This window comes from Panthera uncia, chromosome X (assembly GCF_023721935.1).
Source record: "Panthera uncia isolate 11264 chromosome X, Puncia_PCG_1.0, whole genome shotgun sequence".
In the NCBI taxonomy this organism is placed as follows: Eukaryota; Metazoa; Chordata; class Mammalia; order Carnivora; family Felidae; genus Panthera; species Panthera uncia.
Genome location: NC_064817.1, coordinates 14029139 through 14050646, shown reverse-complemented (window position 1 = coordinate 14050646; position 21508 = coordinate 14029139). Strand labels below are relative to the sequence as shown.

General features: G+C 42.0%; 1 protein-coding gene across 3 annotated transcripts in view; it reads right to left on the bottom strand.

Moving 5' to 3' along the window:
* Positions 1-21508, bottom strand: part of PPEF1 (protein phosphatase with EF-hand domain 1) — a 108258-nt gene that overhangs the window by 71135 nt on the left and 15615 nt on the right. For all 3 annotated transcript variants that reach the window (XM_049643545.1, XM_049643544.1, XM_049643543.1), the window contains 2 exons: positions 20646-20807; positions 544-671 (listed from right to left, as the gene is read on the bottom strand). In XM_049643545.1, coding sequence (XP_049499502.1) covers positions 544-671; positions 20646-20715 — 198 coding nt within the window. In that variant the 5' untranslated portion in view covers positions 20716-20807. The remainder of the gene's footprint in view (positions 1-543; positions 672-20645; positions 20808-21508) is intronic.

The following is a 21508-nucleotide window of genomic DNA, read 5'->3' as shown; positions in this document are numbered from 1 at the left end:
TTCGCTGGTGAGCCGCACCTCCCCCAGAGACACACAGCATATCACAGATCCCCCCTCCTTTTTACTGTTAAAAATGTACTTTTTTTCTGCTAATAAGCATTAACGCTGGATTTATACATCACTTTTGCAAGCTTGAAAAAGGCCTTCCTCACCCATCTATATTTTCTTCTAGAACTCTCACAGGTTTGTTCTTGGGAAATGTCTCCATTTTTTAACTCCTTAAAGTATTTTTTCCTTCATAAAGTGACAACTTTACTATTGGGGCACGTACCCAAGAACAGAATAAGGCCATTTTTCATTAGTTGACTAGACATCTGGCAGCCCTCTTCAAAATGTGGACTTCAGAACTGAAAAACACCATCTTCCTCCCAAATCACACCCTCTCCGAACGGCTAGTTCCAAGGCAGTGTCACTACATCCTCCGTTACAGTTTTCGCCAAGGTTCCTCAGCTTAAAATGGATCCCAACTTTCTTTGTTTTTTCAATTATGAGGGGTAAAGAGAGGCACTTTGCCAAAAGAAGAGACGAGCTTGCAAAACAGACCTGCAATTGGCCTTGTTCGTCGGCGTATTCGATGGACTGGAAGATGGTGAGGGCATAGCGCTGTCTGGCCTTCAGTCGAGTGCTGTAGCCCCGGTACCAGTTCTGGATGACCAATGCAGCTTTGAGCACTGCTGCGCCACAGGATATGAAAATTAGAGAAAACCAGTTACCATGCAGCTGTGGGATTGGGGAAGTAGGTATTCCGGAAAAAAAACGAAAAAACAAAAAAAACCCAGTCTGCCTGGATTTCCAGGTTCTAAGAACATAACAACTACAGTGAAATTGACCTTTAGATTTTTGTAAAATGTCCTCAAGTCTCAAATACTCAAAGAACACTGATGGCCTAGCCACTGTCAGTAGAGTTTGGGCGGCAAGAAGGCATGAATCTGAATCCCGGCTCTGCTAATTACTGCCTGTGTGACTTTGAGAAGTCACTAAAACTCTCAAAGCCTCCGTTTCCTCATCTGTAAAATGGGGAAAATAAGAGCACCTACCTCCGGCACTACTTAGGCATATGAAGTCTACGTGTGCCCTATGAAGTAGCAATTCCATTCTTCACCACGTACCCCCAAGCAATCCTCACACGGCCCAAGAGGGAGACATACGGGGCGGCGGTGTTTCTTTGTTTGTGACACTAGGGAGTTTGCCACCAATGCAGCCTGGCTGTCCACCACGAGGAAGGAGAATGTGTAACTCTGGTAGGTGCACACCATGGGCCATCAGGCCACAGCTCGAAGCAATGGATTAATAAGTAAACCCACAGCAACGTGGCTGGGTCTTAAAAACACAGCGCTTCAGTTAGAATGGTTGTTGACAAGTTAAAGACAATGAAATATAACACATCACTTTACATAAATTTAAAATACGTATACACAAACCCAAAATATACATGTCCTAAGAATATATACGAAGGAAAAGACATTAAACAAATAGAGCGGGTATTTACGGGGAAGGGGGGGGTGAATGGGTATGGGGTACACAGATAAAAAGGAGCAAGCAAATTAATTAAGATAAGAAAGGGTCTTGCACAGACCAGGGATGGCAAAGTACAATGAACTGAAAAGTACAATTCGCTCCAGCCTCCGTACCTGAGATTCAATTGATAAGAGATGGATAAATGAACACACCTCCCTCCTTCCCAGAGTTACAATAAGGATGAAAGGAGATCCTACAGGTGAAGAGTTTAGCCCTACGCCTGGTTAATAAATGGCTAAACAAACGGCTACTGCAGGGATAAGCATGGTCTTGTTTGTGGGTTATTCAGGCACACTGACTCCGTTCTGGGGCTCTGAGCCTTGGAACCGTCCTGTAGCTTCATAGCTTTGAAGAAGGCAATCAGGTGAGAGATAATGAGATTTAAAATATAGTCTCTTATGCCTTCCTCAAATTTTAGAGTGAAGAGCAATCAACACCAGCTGGCTTCTTTTATTCATGTTATAATTTTTCCCAGTTAGCACATAAAAATTAAGAGTTGACTATAACAAGAACAATTTGAATTCTAAAAGCAGGATTCTAGCCTCCCGTCCCAGGATCCCTGGCTCAATACTGCTGTGGTATTACTAGTCATCTGAGCGTATTTATTTATGAGTTTCTCCAAGGCTCTCCGGTTCCAGAGACACTCATTTCATTATTCAGCTTCCAGAAGACCCCAGGAAGTAGACATGAGGTCAAGTATCATGATCTTTACAGGGAAAAACCACAGGGAGAAGAAACAGAGTGACTTGTTCAATACGATAAAGCAAACGATTGGGAGGCTGAAAATCTCGAGTGTTCTCACCATATGGAGAGCCCAGGCTCACCTGAAAGGTCTGTTCTACGGGACAGTCACTGTCGTGACCTGTGGGGCCAACCCTGACCTCAGGGGCTCTCTCTGTTCATCAAGCCCAGTGGAACTGTCCGGGGCTATTTACTGAGCACTTACTGAGGGTCGGGCAACGGACTCTTTTCTGTGATCCTCACCGCACTGTGAAGCTGAGAGAGACTAGCCAGTAAGTGGAAATGAACAGCAAGGGCTTGAACCCAGGTCTCACTGATCTGTAGCCCATGCTCTTAAACTCCATAGAGCTACTGACCTTTTTCTGTGCCTCAGTTTCTTCATCTGCACAGTGCTGTAGTAGAATAAATGATCACTAAAGTCTCCTCTACTTAGGATTAGCACCACCAATAATAAATAACCATGCTTATCATTTCTATAATTAATAATGGAACAAAGCAGCGACCACATGTTAAGGGTCGACTGTAAGACACTCGGTCCCCACAAGTATCGTCTCTACATTACACGTAAGGAAACTTCGCGTTCAGAGAGGCAAGTATCTTGTTTCAAGTCACTTATCTAGTACAGACTCAGCTCTTCTGAGTCCAAACTCTGGGCTCTCTCCACTATCGCCAGTTACTTCATTCCCTAAACTATTTGCACCTTTCCTTCGTTTGAGTAAGAACTGCCACCATTCCTTGAATGCCTACTATGTGCCTGCCACTAAGCTAGACGTATGTTAACTACCACCTCTACTCCTCCTCCACGAGGGGAAATAGGTGATCCGAGCCCCCTGCCCTATCTCTGCCTTGCTTCTGCCCCATCCATTGCTGGGATCGCACCCCACCCCCCAAGGCGGGAGCTGCCATTTTATTTGATAAGGCACACAGTACTTTCACGGGCTATATTTTACTAGTAGGAGTGGAAGGGAGACAACAATGCTCAGTTCCCCAGCTCCTGCATTTCTTCTTCTGCTCCAAAGGCATTCCCCACCCCCTTCCCGGCTGGAAAATGCACCATCCGGTACCTGAGCCCCTACACCCGGGCATGAATGCCACTTACGAAGCTATCACGTGTCAGCTGTCACCCCACACTCCTCTAGTCCGCTCCCTGATGCTCTGCCAACAGGGGCAGTGGGGGGCGACAGTGAGGCTGGAGGAGGGAACCAGGGACACACTCCTTCCCGTCTGCTTCCCTTTCCTGTTAGTGGAACCTAGCAACGGCTCTCCACCCTGCACCCCCATTCTGCAACCCCCACCCCCAGCAGCTTCTCCTGGTAGCTGCGCTGGATCCAGTCTGCAGTTAGCCAGCACTTGCAAAACCAGCCTCCCAGCAGCCCCTCAGACACACCAGCGCCAGCCGGGCAGCCCCCATTCTCCAAGGTCTGAGTTCCAATGCTGCGGGAACCCTCCTCCAAGCTTCTACATTTTAAGAATTCCAACCTTTCCCTTTCTCTCTCAGCCCTAGAGATGGTAACTTTCCCGTAATTGCTACCTCTGTATACCTTAGGGTTCCTCCAGGAACCTTTCGGTGACCTAGGAACAACTCGACGCCCGATTGACAGTTCTTTAAATTCACCTCTGTCATCAGATCACTCTATGGTTTCTGCCTTCCGACTAGGCCCGGCCCGATGAGCCGGTGTCACTGGGTGGGAAAAGCAGGCTCAGGTTAGGCCTCAAGCGTCCAACTTCCCGGACGCTCCAGCTCAGGCCCTTCCCAGAATCCCACATCGGGGTTTGAGTACCTCGGCAGCGGCTGATAAAAGGGGCTCTGATTCACATCCCGCTACTGCTCCTTTGGCTTACAGCCCCCCCACCCCCACCCCCAGGGCCCTCTCTGGCGCAGGGAAGGAGACGGGCAGGGCAGGGTTGAATGGACCAACATCCGACCTCGAAAACCTCACCTGATTCCTAAGAACCCACCCGCTCGCGGCACGGCCGCTCTAGCCAGCTGAGGACGCTCTCCTGGAGCAGGAACCCCCAAAACGGCAAAGGTTAGAGCCCAGGTACGAGAGACCCTACCAGAGGGGTTGCCGGCTCCGTACCTCCCCCAACCCTGCGTGCAGAGTTGAAGACCTGTGTCATCCAGTCCTGAACCTGCTGGACAGCCTAGGTCCCCTTCTGGTCCTGCTGCTTCATCATGTGACTGGTGACAGGGCTTGTCTTCCCTGTCACATTAATTCCATGCAGAAAAAAAAACCCAGAGTTAAAGCTATTGCCATATGTGTCCCAAGGGCCTCCTATTTTCGTTTCTAGAAGGAAGCAACAGTATGGGTTTAACAAGTTACCTGGCCAATTTTCTGTCTCCAGCACAGGTGGATTCTCTATTACCAAGCCACGGTGTTTTGGGTTTGGTTTTCCCGTGGCTTCTTTCCTATAGTGGCCATCATTATCATGGGAGTTTGCGGGAAATTAAATATCCACGTAGGTCAATGAATAAGACAAAAATTCAGAGCATTGGTTTTGTGCCGGACACTGTGCTTGGTGCTTTATGCAGATCATTTCATTTCATTTCATTTGATTTAATCCTCCCACCAATCCTACGAAGTGACATTATCCTCATTTTACAGATAAGGAAACTGAGGCTCAGGAATAACTTGTTTGGGGTCACATCACTTGTCTTTGGGAGAACACAGTCAAATCCGGATCTCTGTTATTCCAGAAACTGGGCTTTTAACCATAATGTCGTACAACCCAGGGTGGCACTTGGAATCAGCCATAAAAAAAATGAGACAGTATCTCCTCCCTCCCATACCTTCCCTACCTCACGTTCTCTATGCTCTTCACCTGCTCTATTGTTCTCCGTTCCACGTTTTACCATCTGGCATTCTATATGCTTGTATGGTTATGTGTTTATTGTCTATCTTCCCCTATTAGCTAAGCTACACGAGAACAGGGACTTCATTTTGTTCACTGCTATAACCCCAGCACCTGGGGTAAGGCCTGGCAACGGATATGCGTTGAACAAATGAATGAATACCTTCTAGGGCTCTTAGAACAATAATCTATTAGTAATGTATAATAATGTACTAGTAACGTGTTGCTATAGGTATTAGTAATATACCAATTAATTGAGTGACTAATATAAAACGCTTAGCATATTGCCTGGCACATAGGAAGCACTCAATAAATAGCAGATGCTTTTTTTTTTAAAAGTAAGGTGGGAGGGGCGCCTGGGTGGCTCAGTCGGTTAAGTGTCCGACTTAAGCTCAGGTCATGATGTCGCTGTTTGTGAGTTCGCCCCCCACGTCGGGCTCTGTGCTGACGCTCAAAGCCTGGAACCCACCCTCTCTCTCTCTGCCCCTGCCCTGCTCATGCTTGCTCTCTCTCTCAAAATAAACATTAAAAAAATTTTTTTAAAGTAAGGTGGGAATAACACAATAATCGTCTCTCTCCAGTCTAACAACTTCTAGTGCCCCCCCCCCAATTTCCTAATGATACATAAATTCATTAAAAATTTCACAAACTACTGTGGACAAACAGGCTACCATCCCAGAACCCAAGAGTCAGGAGCAAGAAGAACTGTGCCAACCAGGATCCAGAGGGCTCACTCCTTCAGAGAGCACAGTCGTGGCTCAAAGACCGCCTTCTCAGTGAGGCCTTTCCTGACCACTCTTTTCAAAATGGCACCCCGCTGCCCATTGCCCATCTCATTCCTTATTTTCTCACCCTGGCACTTATCACTACCTGCTATAGCACATATGTTACTCATTTGTTAATTGTCTCTCTCCTTCCACTAGAATGTAATCTCCATACGGGCTGGGATGTTAGTCCGCTGGGTTAGCGGCTACATCCCCTGACTCTGGAACAGCCCCTGGAACATGGTAGATGCTCAGTATATACATGCTGAATGGATGAAATTACTCTTCAGTTAAGACTTTCTGTCTTGTGTTTCTCTTCATGCTGACTGGTAGAGTCTTATCTTTGGTTTGTTTTTCAAATGAGAGTTTATTTGACAGACAGTTCTTTAAACCGGAACCTTACATTCAGGACAATAAGGCATTTAAAGACTCTCTGCTTTTGGAAGTCTGCTGACAGAGGCCTCCTGAGGAGGCCCCAGGATGAGCAAATATTTAGTGTAACTTTAAGGGGCCTGACATCCAGTCAGGAAGAAAGAGAGGCGCAAGTGTGATAGAAGTCATTAAAATGAATTCAAATGAACTGGAAAGAGAACGAAGCAACTAGTAGCAAAAGGCTTTAAACAAGGGGGAAACCATCTCTTCCTTCAGCACTTCGAAGCATGATGACACTACAGTCTGGCTTAACTCTGGGACCGCAGTCTTCTTGGTTATTCTTGTTTACAACTATTCCACACCTGCCATCTGCTAGAGTGTGTGACTGTCATAGAGAGACTTCTAACTTCACTGGAGAAACGGCTCAAAGCACATGCCCAGTGGACATGAGATGGTCACAAAGTCTGCTTCTTGGGCAGCAAGCGAGACAAGAACCGTGTGAGGCTCACTCATCTGCGAACTCGGGCATCCCTGCACAGCATTCTTGTCCCTAGAGAGCATTCTTTTTTTTTTTTTTTCAGATGTTTATTTTTGAGACAGAGAGAGACAGAGTGTGAGCAGGGCAGGGGCAGAGAGAGAGGGAGACACAGAATCCGAAGCAGGCTCCTGGCTCCGAGCTGCCACCAGAGCCTGACGCGGGGTTTGAACTCACACACCGTGAGATCATGACCTGAGCCAAAGTCGGACGCTTAACCGACTGAGCCACCCAGGCACCCCTGGAAGGCATTATTCTTCAGAGGGAAATGAGAGTAAAGCATGAGGCCCAGTCTCCAAATACTGACGGGCACTTTAAACAAAACCATCACTTTCCCTAAATGACAAGAGAGATCATAATTTTATCATTCTTGGAAACCTCTGGCGTTCCGGTCAGAGAAGGGCAAGAATTAGAGGTCTTTTCTTTGACTTTTTATTTACTCATGTGCTCACCCACCCAGCAACCCATCCACATGAGATAATAAAGAATAAATTTTGAATTGGTCATCTGGAGACTTCCATTTTGGTTCTGACTCAAGCAGGTGCCAACTGTGTAACTTTGAACAAATTGTTTAACCTCTCTGGTCCTCAGTCTCTCACGTGAACCGTGAGAACTTGGAATTATGTGATCTCTAAGATCCTCTCCAGTTCTGAAATATTCTAATTCATCCTTCTATTTTTTTTTTTTTTTAGGGCCACAGCTTCAGCCTACCTACTACTGCACATTGCAAAGCTGAAAATAACCATTCAAGGACAAAATAGGGCAGGTACATGTGAACACTCAGCTTAGAAGAGCTTCTGGACAAAGAAGACAAATTCTAAAGGCTACTAAAACAACAATGACAACAACAAAACAACTGAATTATCCCTATAGAAAAATCCAAGTCAAGTCACTAACATCCTTGGCGTCTGCATCAAGAATTGTAGCAAAGTTTGCTAGCAAGTAGTCTGGGAACATTAAACACTTCACCCATCATTTCTCTTTTAAATTGCCTAGAGTCTGATTACTGTGTATGATCGGTTAAGTGGCTCAAGTGACAGCCAAGAGAAGATGGATAGAGATGGACGGGGAAGAAAGTGAAGACAAGCGTGGGCTTGGAGACAGAGACACATGGGAAGGGGCTAAGGTCCGGAGGTTTCAATGAAGATCAAGAGATCAGAACATGGGACAGTCATAAAGACTACAGAGGCAGAACTGATGCGGGTGGCCACAGGGGCCAGGAAAGGGGAGTGAGCCTCTCAAGTAGAGTGAGGAAGGGGTGCTGGAGTTTAGGAGGTAAAGGAACTGAGACACCAGTGCATTTGGGCTTGTCCATGTTTACAGTGAAGCTACTCAAGATGATGCCAGGACGTGGTTCACGGAGTCTGCAATGGACGGAGAAGGGAGAAGAAGGGAAAACAAGCAAGAGCTAATAAACGGCATTCCCAAAGGGCAGAACCCTAGGCTGCGGCCACCACAGACTTAACAAACACATCTCAGGTTGCACAGGACTGGGATATTATTTGTTTACGTTTATTTGTTCATTTTGAGAGAGAGAGAGAGAGAGAGAGAGGGAAAGAGAGAATCCCAAGCAGGCTCTGTGCTGACAGCACCCTGATGCAGGGCTCGATCCCACGAACCATGAGATCATGACCTGAGCCAAAATCAAGAGTCAGACTAACTGACTGAGCCACGCGGGTGCCCCAGGACTGGAATATTCTTAACTTTTTCTCTGAAAGATTTTCAGACATACGGGGAAAGGTCAGAATAGTACAATTGTTAATATTTTGTCACATATGCATTCTCCTACTCTCTCTCTCTTGCTTCTCTCCACACATGCCTACCATTTCTTCAGTCTCCTTTATTCTAACACAATTCCTTAACCTTTCTTTCTTTTTAATGACACTGAAATTTTTGAAGAGTACAGGCTAGTTATTTAAAATATCCCTCAGTTTGGATCTGTCTGTTATTTCCTCATGATTAGATTCGGGTTATATATTTTGGCAGGAATAAGTGATGAGTCTTTCTCAAGTATGTTACATCAGAAGGCAGATGACATTAATTTGTCTCATTACTGGTGATATGAACCTAGATTACTTGGTTAAACTGGAGTAAGGTAAAAGGGCCCACAGTGACCACCACCTGGCTAAGTGCAAACAGGCTCATTAGGCGACGCGCCCCCAGGCGCCTGGGTGGCTCAGTGGGTTAGGCATCCGACTCTTGGTTTTGGCTCAGGTCATGATCCCACGGTTGGTGAGTTTGAGCCCCAGCTGGCAACGTGGAGCCTGCTCTGGATTCTCTGTCTCCCTTTCTCTCTGCCTCTCTCTCATGCTCTCTCTCTCTCTCAAAAATAAAATAAACAAAAATCTTTTTTTTTTATTTTTTTTTTATTATTTATTTTTGAGAAACAGAGTGAGACAAAGCATGAGCGGGGGAGGGGCAGAGAGAGAAGGAGACACAGAATCTGAAGCAGGCTCCAGGCTCCGAGCTGTCAGCACAGAGCCTGACACGGGGCTTGAACCCACGAACTGTGAGATCATGACCTGAGCCGAAGTTGGACACTCAACCAACTGAGCCACCCAGGTGCCCCTAAACAAAAATTAAAAAAAAAAAAAAAAAAAAAAGAACTTAAAAAAATATCCATAGGCCCTAGCTGACCAATGGACTACTTACTACTGAGCACAGGTACCAAAACAAAGGAAAATTCCATGTGTTCCCATACCTCCTCACCCTTCCCTCCTTAGCTACAGCCCCCCACCACTGCCTCCTGGCAGACAGTCTCTCCTTTGCTGCTCCTTGGCAGAATATTCAATAAACTTCATTTGCCTTTGCTCTGCCTCAAGTGACTTCCTTCACCACCAGACCCCACCCGATCGGATGGATCGCCCCACAGCAGCCACGTAAAATTCTCTACCGTAGATGTATTTATTTGCTCCCTCTTTACAATTAATAAACAATTTGCAGGAACATGCTTTAGGACTGTGTATATATTCTGTTCTCCAAAATATCCACAGATAATTTTTGCCCAAATCAATTCTTTCTATGGTAGTTGCAAAAATAGTGATTTTCGAACTCATTCTCTCTACATTTATTAGGATTCAGATTGTTAAATGCCCCATTTAAAGCCTTCTTTTATTCAACAGGGCAATGGAACAACACAAAGATTACACGAAGCCCATCTTATGGAAGTTTTCATAAGAACTGCAATCCTTGGCTACACCATAGTTCAGGAAAATATGAAGCTTTAGCCGTACGATACCGAAATAATAAGCTAAATCAGTAGAACCACGAAAACGACAGTTTACAAGTAACCGCGAGCTCTCTATCATATGAATTTCTGCCAATTTTGTAAAGAATCATTATCAGGAAGATCTCAATTTTTAAAAACTATTATATTTTTAATTATGTAAGAAATTTAGCTATGTAAAAGTGCTACTAGCATTTTAAATTATTGAAAAATTTTCTCATAGGAAATATGTTCTATTCAACAATTCAATCATGACCTCTAATCCTCACTCAGAAAAAAAAAATTAAATGTCTTGACTGCAATTCTGTTTTATGTCTCCCCTGTTATTAATTACTAATCTGAGTTATATTGCCACATTCATTCACCCAAGGTCAAATACGATCAGCATTAAATTTTTGCCTTTTGCAGCTGCTGAAAAGATAAGGCAATATAAAGCCATAATTGTGTAAGAAAAGTGTTCTGATTACAGGAAATAACTGGCAAGTGGGCCTCAGGTAATGCCCTTTCTTATACTCCGTTGAAATATGTCTCTTTGTAACAGGATTTTCTAACAATTAACAGGATCCAACTAAAAGCTGGCTCCTTTGTGAATTGTCTAGTCAAGGCTAGAAGCTGGTAAAAAGCATTTAAATGGGGGAGGTGGGACTTCATCCTCTTCCGGTAATACTTTCTACCCCCCAAGAGCTCATGATTCTAGAGTGGGTCTCTAAATAGTCCGTGGCAGAGTCTCTTAATACTTAACATTTCTAAAAGTAGAGGTGGATTAGTCACACAGCGAATAAACAAAAAATATGAAGATGCATTTAATAGGTGTGAAAAATGAAAAGGATGTTTGGTTTTTGTGTGCCTGTTTCATACAGGCAATAAATGTGTTTGTAGTACCATTCCTATATAAACCTCAAGACCCACACATTATCATATCAAAAAGTGAACAATTAACTAAAAATTATTATTGAAAGGGATCATAGGGGCGCCTGGGTGGCTCAGTCGGTTAAGCGGCCAACTTCGGCTCAGGTCATGATCTGGCGGTCCGTGAGTTCAAGCCCTGCGTCGGGCTCTGTGCTGACAGCTCAGAGCCTGGAGCCCGTTTCAGATTCTGTGTCTCCCCCTCTCTGCCCCCCCCCCGTTCATGCTCTGTCTCTCTCTGTCTCAAAAATAAATAAACGTTAAAAAAAAAAAAAAAGAAAGAAAGGGATCACTTTCAGATTCTGTGTCTCCCTCTCTCTGACCCTCCCCCGTTCATGCTCTCTCTCTGTCTCAAAAATAAATAAACGGTAAAAAAAAAAAAAAAGAAAAAGAAAGAAAGGGAAAGGGACCACTTTCAGATGCAGAAAGTGGTCTCCTTCCACAAAGAAAAGTACTTGTTTAAAATGATTCCCTAAACTCTGTGCTGACAGCATGAAGCCTACTTGGGATTCCCTCTCTCCCTCTCTCTCTCCGCCCCTCCCCTGTGTGCTCGCTCTCTCTCTCTCAAAATAAATAAATAAAGATTAAAACAAAAAAAAGATTCTCTAAGGGGCGCCTGGCTGGCTTAGTCAGTAGAGCATGTAACTCTTGATCTCAGGGTCATGAGTTCAAGCCCCATGTTGGGCATGAAGCCTACCTTACAATAAATAACATAACATAACATAACATAACATAAAATTCCCTAAGAGAACTTTTATCGTGATGAGCACTGAGTATATAGAATTGTTGAATCGCTATATTGTGCACCTGAAACTAACATAACACTATATGTTAATTATCCTGGGAGTTTAAATTGATTGAATTGGTTAATTAAATAAAATGTAATGATTCCCAACTGATGCCAACAAACCAGGGATATAGTATATGATACAGGCTGAAAATGAAGATTTGGCAGTTTTGACATACTGATGATAATGAAAGCCATGGGAGTAAAGTTACTGAAGGAGAGCATTCGAGTGACAAAGGAAAAGGCCTGAGAGGAACCCAGAGGAATCCTAATATTTAAAAGTTGGGAGAAAGTGGAGCCCTTATAAACAGTTCAGAGACACAAGGACAACCAGGAGAATGGGCCGAAGCCAAGGGCCATGAGTGCAAGAGTGCCGAGTACTGCCAGGAAACCAAGCAAAATAAGAACTGAAAATGGTCCAGTGGGCTTCAAGGCCATTCAAGAACTTGTCAAAATCATTTTCCGTGGGACGGAATGAACCACGAGAAGGTGGGAGACAGCACTGTGAACGTCCCCTTCAGGAACAAGCTCTGAGAGGGAGGAGAGTCAGTGGAGGGAACCAGAGGGAGAGGGAAGGCCTTTCTTCCAAAGGGAAAGGAAAAAAACAGTTACAAAAGGCCATTTTGGACAATGAGGAAATTCTGACTATGAGCTCTATGTTCAACAATATTAATCCACCAATGCCACAATTTTTTTCAGTGTGATACAGTATTACAGTTATATAAAAGAAAAACCCTCTTTTTAGGACACTCATGCTAAGTATATAGAGGTTAATATCATAATGTCTACAGTTTTGCTGTCAAATGGAGAAGGCACAGGAGACGGAGAAAGGGAAGGAAGGGAGAGCGGGAGAGAGAAAATGGTAAAGGGTTACAAGCTGGTGAACCCAGCTGACGGGGATGTGGGTGTTCGCTGTATTAATCTTCCATCTTCTCTCTGTAGGTTTGCAATTTCTAAAGATAAGAAGTTGGGGGTAAAGTAAAACAGAACGACATGAAGGGAAAAAAACGTACCCAAACCCAAAGAAAAGGAGAAAAAGAGGAAAGGCACGCGAGCACGTTAAGAGTGTCAATACGGTAGCAGCTAAGGGAGTAAGCAACAGAAGGGGGAAATGAATACCCCCACCCCTCCACAGGTACCCGCAGCTATAGAGCATATTGATGGTCTTTGGGTGGCAAGAACTTTAAAGAGCATCTCATCTGATGTCCCATTTCACTTAGGAGGAAAATGAGGGACATCCCAGCTCACAGAGATTTCTGCTATACCTCACGATGCCAATAAAGACTGCTTGGTGGCAGTTATAAAAGAAAATCCAACAGTAACAAGAATGGCAAAGGCCCCTCTAAACTTGCAGAAAACTCCTCAGAGATCAACAAAGATAAAGGAAACAATGTCATTGATATTTTTTCCATGAAGGCCCCAAATTTAAATATACAGCATTGCAAAGGACTTAACTTTGGGAATGTGGAGGTGGTAGATACAGGGCTGGGGGTGGAAGGAGGGGATCTCTCAGGCAGCTGTGAATGGCTTGCTCATTAGATTTTTAAACAATAAATAAACCAGACGTTATTCCAAGAACTAAAGAAATATTTGGTTTACTAGTTAGTATTTTTAAACTTTTAAGTAAAAATAAAGAACAAATATTTTTTAAAAGAACGATCTCCATTAGAGAAAATTTCCATTTCTCATAGCTTAAAGCATCCAAGTGCACAGCCAAAAATGCTACATAGCCTTTGTAGGCTCCTCAGCACTTAGGGAAAATGAATAAATGCATTTCTAAGTGGTTTCCAGGGAAGAAATAAAAGAAAATAAATCATCGTGTCCTCAGAGTATTCCATGGGGGAAGAAAAGGCAACAGATTATTAATTCAAAATACATCAATATAAAATTTTAAGGATAAAGCGAAGCTCAGGAGAATGAAATTGCAATGTTTCATTTCCATTTTTTTGATAAATTCCTATTTTACAAGTCAGGGCAGCACATCCAGAGGGGCATGGACTTTGGAATCTGTCAGAGCTGGTCCCAATTCAGGTGAACTAGGACATGACTTTGGACAGTTCTTTCATCCAGGTTCAGTCTCCTCATCTAGAACAGGAAACTAATCAAAGCTTTCTCCAAGAGTTTTGCAGAGAAATAGAAATAACGAAAGTAGTAGGCAATCAATATAAATGACAGCTATGATTGTTCCCTTCCCCGTTGCATATCACAAAAGAAGCGAAAGAATAATAATACAGCATTGATGCTACTTCTCTACATGCAAGGTAGATAGCCCACAAGAAGGGGTAGCCTCGATTTTATATGTGGGTTACTTTTCCTCCAAAATGCCATGATACACTAGGAGGCAGAGTTCTGTATTGAGGCCGAATGACCAAAGTGGGAGGGAAAAGCCCTTCACTCTAGTCAGACCATGAGAAACAGGAAGCAAGCCCTCACCCGGGCTCTGCCACTTACTAGCTATGTGTCTGTCCTTAAGCAAATCACTTTGCCTCGCAAAGCCTTGGTTTCCTTTTTTTACAAATTGAGAACAACCCTTCACAGCCTGTAGAGATCAAATGTATATGAAGGGGCCCATCCAACTATAAGAGCACTATGCAAATAAAAGGTACTTTGTAGGGGTGCCTGGGTGGCTCAGTCGGTTAAGCGGCCGACTTCGGCTCAGGTCATGATCTCGCGGTCTGTGAGTTCGAGCCCCGCGTCGGGCTCTGTGCTGACAGCTCAGAGCCTGGAGCCTGTTTCAGATTCTGTGTCTCCCTCTCTCTGACCCTCCCCCGTTCATGGTCTGTCTCTCTCTGTCTCAAAAATAAATAAATGTTAAAAAAAAAAAAAAAGGTACTTTGTAGGAGTAAATTTAATTAAAGTTAGTTTCCAAGAGCAGCGACATTGGAAGGAACCGTAGAAGGGTGTGACGGTTGATGGCAAAAAACCCCACTGTACTCAGAACTCCTTGGGTTCAAACCCCAACTCTGGCAGTGGTTAGTAATCTGACCCCGAAAAGTACTCACTCGCTGAGCGTGAGAGCCTCTTCAAACTACACAAAAAAAGAATAGTAACGCTTGACTCAGGTTTACTGCAAGGATTAAATAAAAAGTATGCAGAATATTGTGAACACTCTCTAGAATATAGTTAGTAATCAGGAAATAATAGCTATCATTTTCTATCAAGAGCTTTCAAAACATTCATAACCCTTAACACAATAAGTTCGTATCTAATCACCTGAATATGGGAATAATCCAAAGTAAGGAAAAACACTACATAAAGAAATTCTTCTAAGTACTGTTTATATTAGTGAAAAAAAGGTCCCATGTTAGAGGAATAATTAAGAATGTGATGATTGGGGCACCTGGGTGGCTCAGTTGGTTAAGCGTCTGACTTCGGCTCAGGTCATGATCTCACGGCTCATGATTTCAAGCCTGAATGGGGCTCTGTGCTGACAGCTCAGAGCCTGGAGCCTGCTTTGGATTCTCTGTCTCCCTCTCTCTCTGCCCCTCCCCCGCTCACACTCTGTCTCTCTCTCTCTCTCTCTTTCTCTCTCTCTCTCAAAAATAAATAAACATTAAAAAAAAGAATATGATGATCTATCCATTAAATGAAATGTTTAGTAATGGTTAAAATGTTTACAAAGCATTTATAACAACTTGAGAGATGTTTATATAACAATTTCTTAGTGCCAAAAGCAAGGCTACAAAAAATTAATGTTTAGGATGATCAAAAACCTACACTATACCAAAAAAAAAAATAAAACTGGAAAGAAACTATCAAAATGTTAACAGTTGTTGTCTCTGGGTAGTGGAGTGAGGAATATTAATTATTTCCAAATGCTTTTCTATATTTTACAGTATTTCTAAATGAGAAAAACTTTTTATGGATAAATATAAGTAAATACCGTTGCTTCAGTTTTCAGCAGATTTATTATTACAAAGTCAGAATAAACATTGACTAATATATTCAACAAGAGATAATGGAAGAATAAAAAAAACTATAAGGGAATACTTTGACAAGTATATGCTAATAAAGTAAATAGCTTAGATGAAATAGGCAAATTCTTAGGACACAAAATGCTGAAAATGACTCAAGAAGAAATAGAAAATCTGAATAGATCTATAACAAAAGTAAAAGTAATCAAAAAACTACCCACAAAGAAAGGCCCATGTTCAGCTTTATTTATTGATTTATTGATTTATTTATAGAGAGGGAGAGAGAGAGAGAGAGTGCACAAGTGGGGGAGAGAGGCAGAGAGAGGGAGAGAGAGAGAGAGAGAGAGAAAATCCATGCTGAGCATGGAGCCCAATGTGGGGCTTGATCCCATGACCCTGGGATCATGACCTGAGCTGAAATCAAGAGTTGGATGTTCAACCGACTGAGCCACCCAGGAGCCCCTCTACCAAACAGTTAAAGAATTAATATCAATTCTTCACAAGCTCTTCTAAAAGATGGAAGAGAAGAAGGAATTTCAACTCATTCTATGAGGCTAGTATTACCCTGATAACAAAACCACACAAAGACACCCCAGGGGAAAAAAAACTATAGACCAATACCTTTTATGAATATAGATGCAAAAATCATTAACAAGACACTAGCAAACTGAATCCAGCAACATATAAAAAGTATTATTATACACCGTGACCAAGTGGGATTTATCTCAGGAATGCAAAATTGGTTCAACATCTGAAATTCCATTAATGTATACTGTATCATAGAACAAAGGGCAAAAACTACATGATCGTTTCAATACATGCAGATAAAGCATTTGACAAAATTTCACACCACTTCTTAATAAAATAATAAAAGCAATCAATAAACTAGGAATAGGAGTGAACTTCCTCAACTTGATAAAGAGCATCCTGGAGAAAGGCACAACTACTATCATACTTAAAGGTGAAAGACTGAATGCTTTCCTCTATGATCAGGAACAAGACAAGGATGTGTATTCATGAATTTCTATTCAACAGTAAGAGAGGGTCTAGTCAGGAAAATTATGCAAGAAAATGAAATCAAAGGCATAGAATAGAAAGGAAGAAGTAAAACTATCTCTATTAGCAGATGACACAGTTTGTAAATAGAAAATCCTAAGGAATCAACCAAAGTCTTGGGATACAAGATCAATATACAAAAAGCAATTGTTTTTCTATACACCTGCAATGAACAATCCAAAAATGAAATTAATAAAGCAATTCCATTTTGTAATAGCATTCAAAAGAATAGAGTACTTGGGGTAAATTTAACAAAGGAAGTATAAAATGTAAATTCTGAATGCAAAAAATAGCGTTGAAAGAAATTAAAGACCTAAATAAATGGGAAGACATTCCATGTTCATGGATCAGTAGATGTAACTGTTAAGCTGGCAGTACTCCCCAGATTGATCTACAGATTCAATGCAAGCCCCATCAACATTTCAGATGGCTTCTTTTGAGAAACTGACAAACTGATCCTAAGAGTCGTATGGAAGTACAAGGGACCTGGAAAGCCAAAACAATCTTGAAAAAGAAACAAAGGTAAAGGACTCAGAATCCCAATTTCAAAACTTTCTGCAAAAGCTACAATAATCAAGACAGTGTGGTATTGGCATAAGGAGACACATAGATCAATGGAATAGAATTCAGAAACCCTCATATTTACAGTCCATTGATTTTTGATAAGAGTGCCAGGACTATTCAATGGAGAAAGAACAGTCTTTTCAACAAATGGTCGTGGGGTGACTGGATATCCACATGCAAAGAATAAATTTGTACCTCTACCTCATACCATATATGAAAATCAACTCAAAATGTATCAAAAACCTAAATGTAAGAGCTAAAAATATAAAACTCTTAGAAGAAAACATAACCATAAATAATCTTGGCTTTGGCAATGGATTCTTTGTTATGATACCAAAAAACAAGCAACCAAAGAAAAAATAAATTGGACTTTATCAAAATTACAAAACCTTTCTGCTTCAAAGGGTATCATCAAGAAAGTGAGAAGACAGCCCACTAAATGAAAGAAAACATTTGCAAATCTTATACTTGATAAAGAACTTATAACTGGAACATATAAAGAATTCTTACAACAAAACAATATAAAAACAAATGACACAACTAAAAATGGACAAATGATCTGAATAGACATTTTTCCAGAGATCTACAAATGGCGAATGGGGTGCCTGTGTGGCTCAGTCAGTTAAGTGTCCAACTCTTGACTTCAGCTCAGGTCATGATCTCACCGTTGGGCTCTCTCTGTGCTGACCGTGTAGAACCTGCTTGGGATTCTCTTTCTCTCCCTCTCTCTCTGCCCCGCCCCTACTCATGCTCTCTCTCTCTCTCTCTCTCTCTCTCTCAAAATAAATAAACTTAAAAAAAAAAAGACATTTTACAAATGGCTAATAAACACATGACAAGATGCTCAATATCATTAGTCATTAGGGAAATGCAAATGAAGACCATAATGAACTACCATTTCATACCCACTAGGATGGGTATAATCAGAAGGACAGACAAGTGTTGCAAAGGATGTGAAAAAATTGGAACCATCATAGGCTGCTGGTGGAAATGCAGAACGATGCAGGCACTTGGGAAAACAGTTTGGAAGTTTCTCAAAATGTTAAACATTGAGCCACCATATGACCCAGCAATTCTGCTCCTAGGTGTATACCCAAGAGCACTGAAAACATCTGTTGACACTATAACTTGTACACGAATGCTCATAGTAGCATTGTTCATAATATAAAAAAAATAGAAACAACCCAAATGCCCACCAACTGATGAATGGGTGAGTGTGCATATTCCTACAATGGAATACTATTCAACAATTAAAAGGAATGACATTCTGAGTCATGCTACAACATGAACTTTGAAAACATTATGATGAATGAAAGAAGTCAGACAGAAAAGACTCCATATGATCTGGTTACATTTATATGAAATGTCCGGGAAGAGTCCGAATCTATAGAGACGGAAAGGAGATTAGTGATTGCCTAGGGCTGGGGAGGTAGGGTGTAGGGGAGTCACTGCTAATGGTTTGGGGGAAGGATATGAGAATGTTCTAAAATTGATAGTCGCGATGGTTGTACAGCTCTGTGAACATACTAAAAACCGGTGAATTAGACGCTTTAACCTGGTGAGTTGTGTGGCATGTGAATGATATCTCAATAAAACTGCTCTTTTTAAAAAGCAATGCAGGAAAACAGTTTGACATTTCCTCAAAAAGTTACACACAGAATTACCGTAAGACCTGGCAATTTCACTCCTAGGTATATACCCCCAAAGAACTGAGGACAGGGACTCAAACAAGTACACGTACATTCATGTTCAAAGCACTATTCACAGTAGCCAAAGAGGTGGAAATAACCCAAATGTCCATCCACAAAGGAATGGACACACAAAATGTGGTCTCAACGTACAATGGAATACTATCCAGCCTTAAAAAGGAATGAAGTATGAAAGATGCTACAATCTGGATGCTAAGTGAAAGGGGGCAGAAGGTACATTGTATATGTGACATATCCAGGATAGGTACGTTCACAGAGGCAGAATATAGACGGGTGGTTGTCAGGGGCTGAAAGGAGAGAGAAATTGGGAGAAACTGCTTAATATAAAAGGGGTTTTGCTTTGGAGTGATGGAAACGTTTGCAACTAGAGAGAAGGGCAGTTACACAACTTTGTGACTGTATCCAATGCCACTGAAATGTTCCCTTTAAAATGATTAATTTTATGTTATGTGCATTTCACCTCGGTAATTTATTTAAAAGAAAAACCAATCCAAAAATCTAAAGTAATATTTCCATTTACCTGCAACATTTTAAAAGTTGAGAAGTATTTCAAAAAGAGAGAATTCACTGTTATGAGTTTGGCTTGGCCTTTTTGTTTGTTTAACCTAAGAAATTTGGCGAAATTTAAAGAACTCTATGTAATCCTACATATAAAAAGATAATTACTCGCTTTACTCTCTTATGGTAAATTATGACCATGGAATTAGCTCAGTTGGAGCTTTTGAAAGATTTACAGATTTGAAAGAGTTAGTACATCTCCCTACTGTGGGAGATCGGTTTTGCTAACTCATGGAGCAGAACAGCATTTGATTCCCAAGAGAAAACATCACACGCTAATTAGTAGAGAATACTCTGCATCCTAAACTGTCCATCTTAAGCCTGAGTGAACTTCCAAAAGCAACATGTGGAAGAGGAATTGGGAAAATTATCTATAACCTAGACACCAGAGGAATGGAGCGTGAGAGTGAATAATTCACATAATCTTCCCAGTTTGTTTGTTCTTTAAGTTGCTTGTGGAAACTATGTCTCTTAAACACTCAAGTGAGTTGCAACTTGGTAGGTATGAGAAGCTCAGTATGAAATAAACAAAGGGAATACTTAAGCCTCTAATTATATAGGGGTCTTGGGGGGCATGTCATGTATTTAGAAACAACACGCTTTTGGGGAAGCAGATGATCTTGCATTTCCCAAACTCTACCTGGAATATTCTAAAAACATGGGGGCAAATCTCATGAAGTTCTGTGTTGAATAGCTATAAAAAATAATCCGATCACTGAGTTACAAACTCTAATAAAAAGTCAACGATGCCACTAAACACCACATAGGTATGGATACAGCTATTTATAAGCATATCGAATAAACAGAGGTAAATGCACAGAGACTTTCTTGTTCCCTGCCACAGAGTTTTAAATTGAGATTTTATATTGGTCCATTTTCAGCTGAAATCAAATCAAACATAAACTCTCTCTTAGATAATACTTCACGGCACATCATAAATTCAGAGCTACATCTTCCTAAGTTATGCCAATGTTTAACCTTCGGCTCAAGTGATGGTGCCTTGTGCACCACCACACCGGGCTGGCGGCTGGAGGGGCAAGTGACTCGACGGGGGAAGGGGAGAGGGCGAATCCGGTGCACTCGGGCTCCCCCCGTTCATTCACAAAGACAGGCACCCCCACCCCACCCCCGCTGGCACTCACCTTGCTCAGATCTCGTGTCTTTCACAGACGAAGTGCCACAGCCCATGTCTTCTAAATTATGTGTGGTCATGAATTTAACTTCTCATTCCAAAACAGTGTGAAACGTGTGTCCCTTTATGCTGCGAGGAGCCACTCCTAGCTGACCCGCCTCAGTCAGAGATCCTGATGAGGAAGGCACAAGAGGGAGGGAGGGGGAGAGGGAAGCGCCCGTTAACAGCAAGGTATCTAAGGGCTTCTCGGCAGGATTCATTTTATGCTTCTTCTCAACTGCTGTTCATCATGTGATGTGGAAAGTGATCAGACATAATCTAATCCTGGTGCATTTTCCAAAACACAGCAGCCGCACCGGAGCAACCATAGATTGCTTTTCTGCTACACATAAATTATATTCCCCCCCTCCTCCGCCCCGTCTAGGTCAGATCAAGGTCTATATAAAATAAAGCATCAAAAATGGAAAGAGAAATGGAAATGTAAGAGCGTACAATTTTCTAATTGAAATACGGGGAATGGGATATGAAGGAGCTGATAGAATTTAACTGTTTTAGTTTTAAGTTCATAATTAAATCTATTTGGGTTTTTAAAAACACAGATTGGAGATGATGAGACAAAACAACATATTTAAAAACCTGTGCCAAAATTCAAATCAAAGTGAGTTCCTCAACACTGTTTCTCAGAACCGGTTGGAAAGCTTGTTTTAAAAAAAGAGGCCGAAGGCCTCCCCCCCCCACCCCCACCCCCTGACTAGAGTTCCAGAATCAGGGAGAGTGCCCTTTATGTTTGTTTGTGGGTTTTGTTCTTTCTTTCTCTTTCTTTCTTTTTCTTTCTTTCTTTCTTTCTTTCTTTCTTTCTTTCTTTCTTTCTTT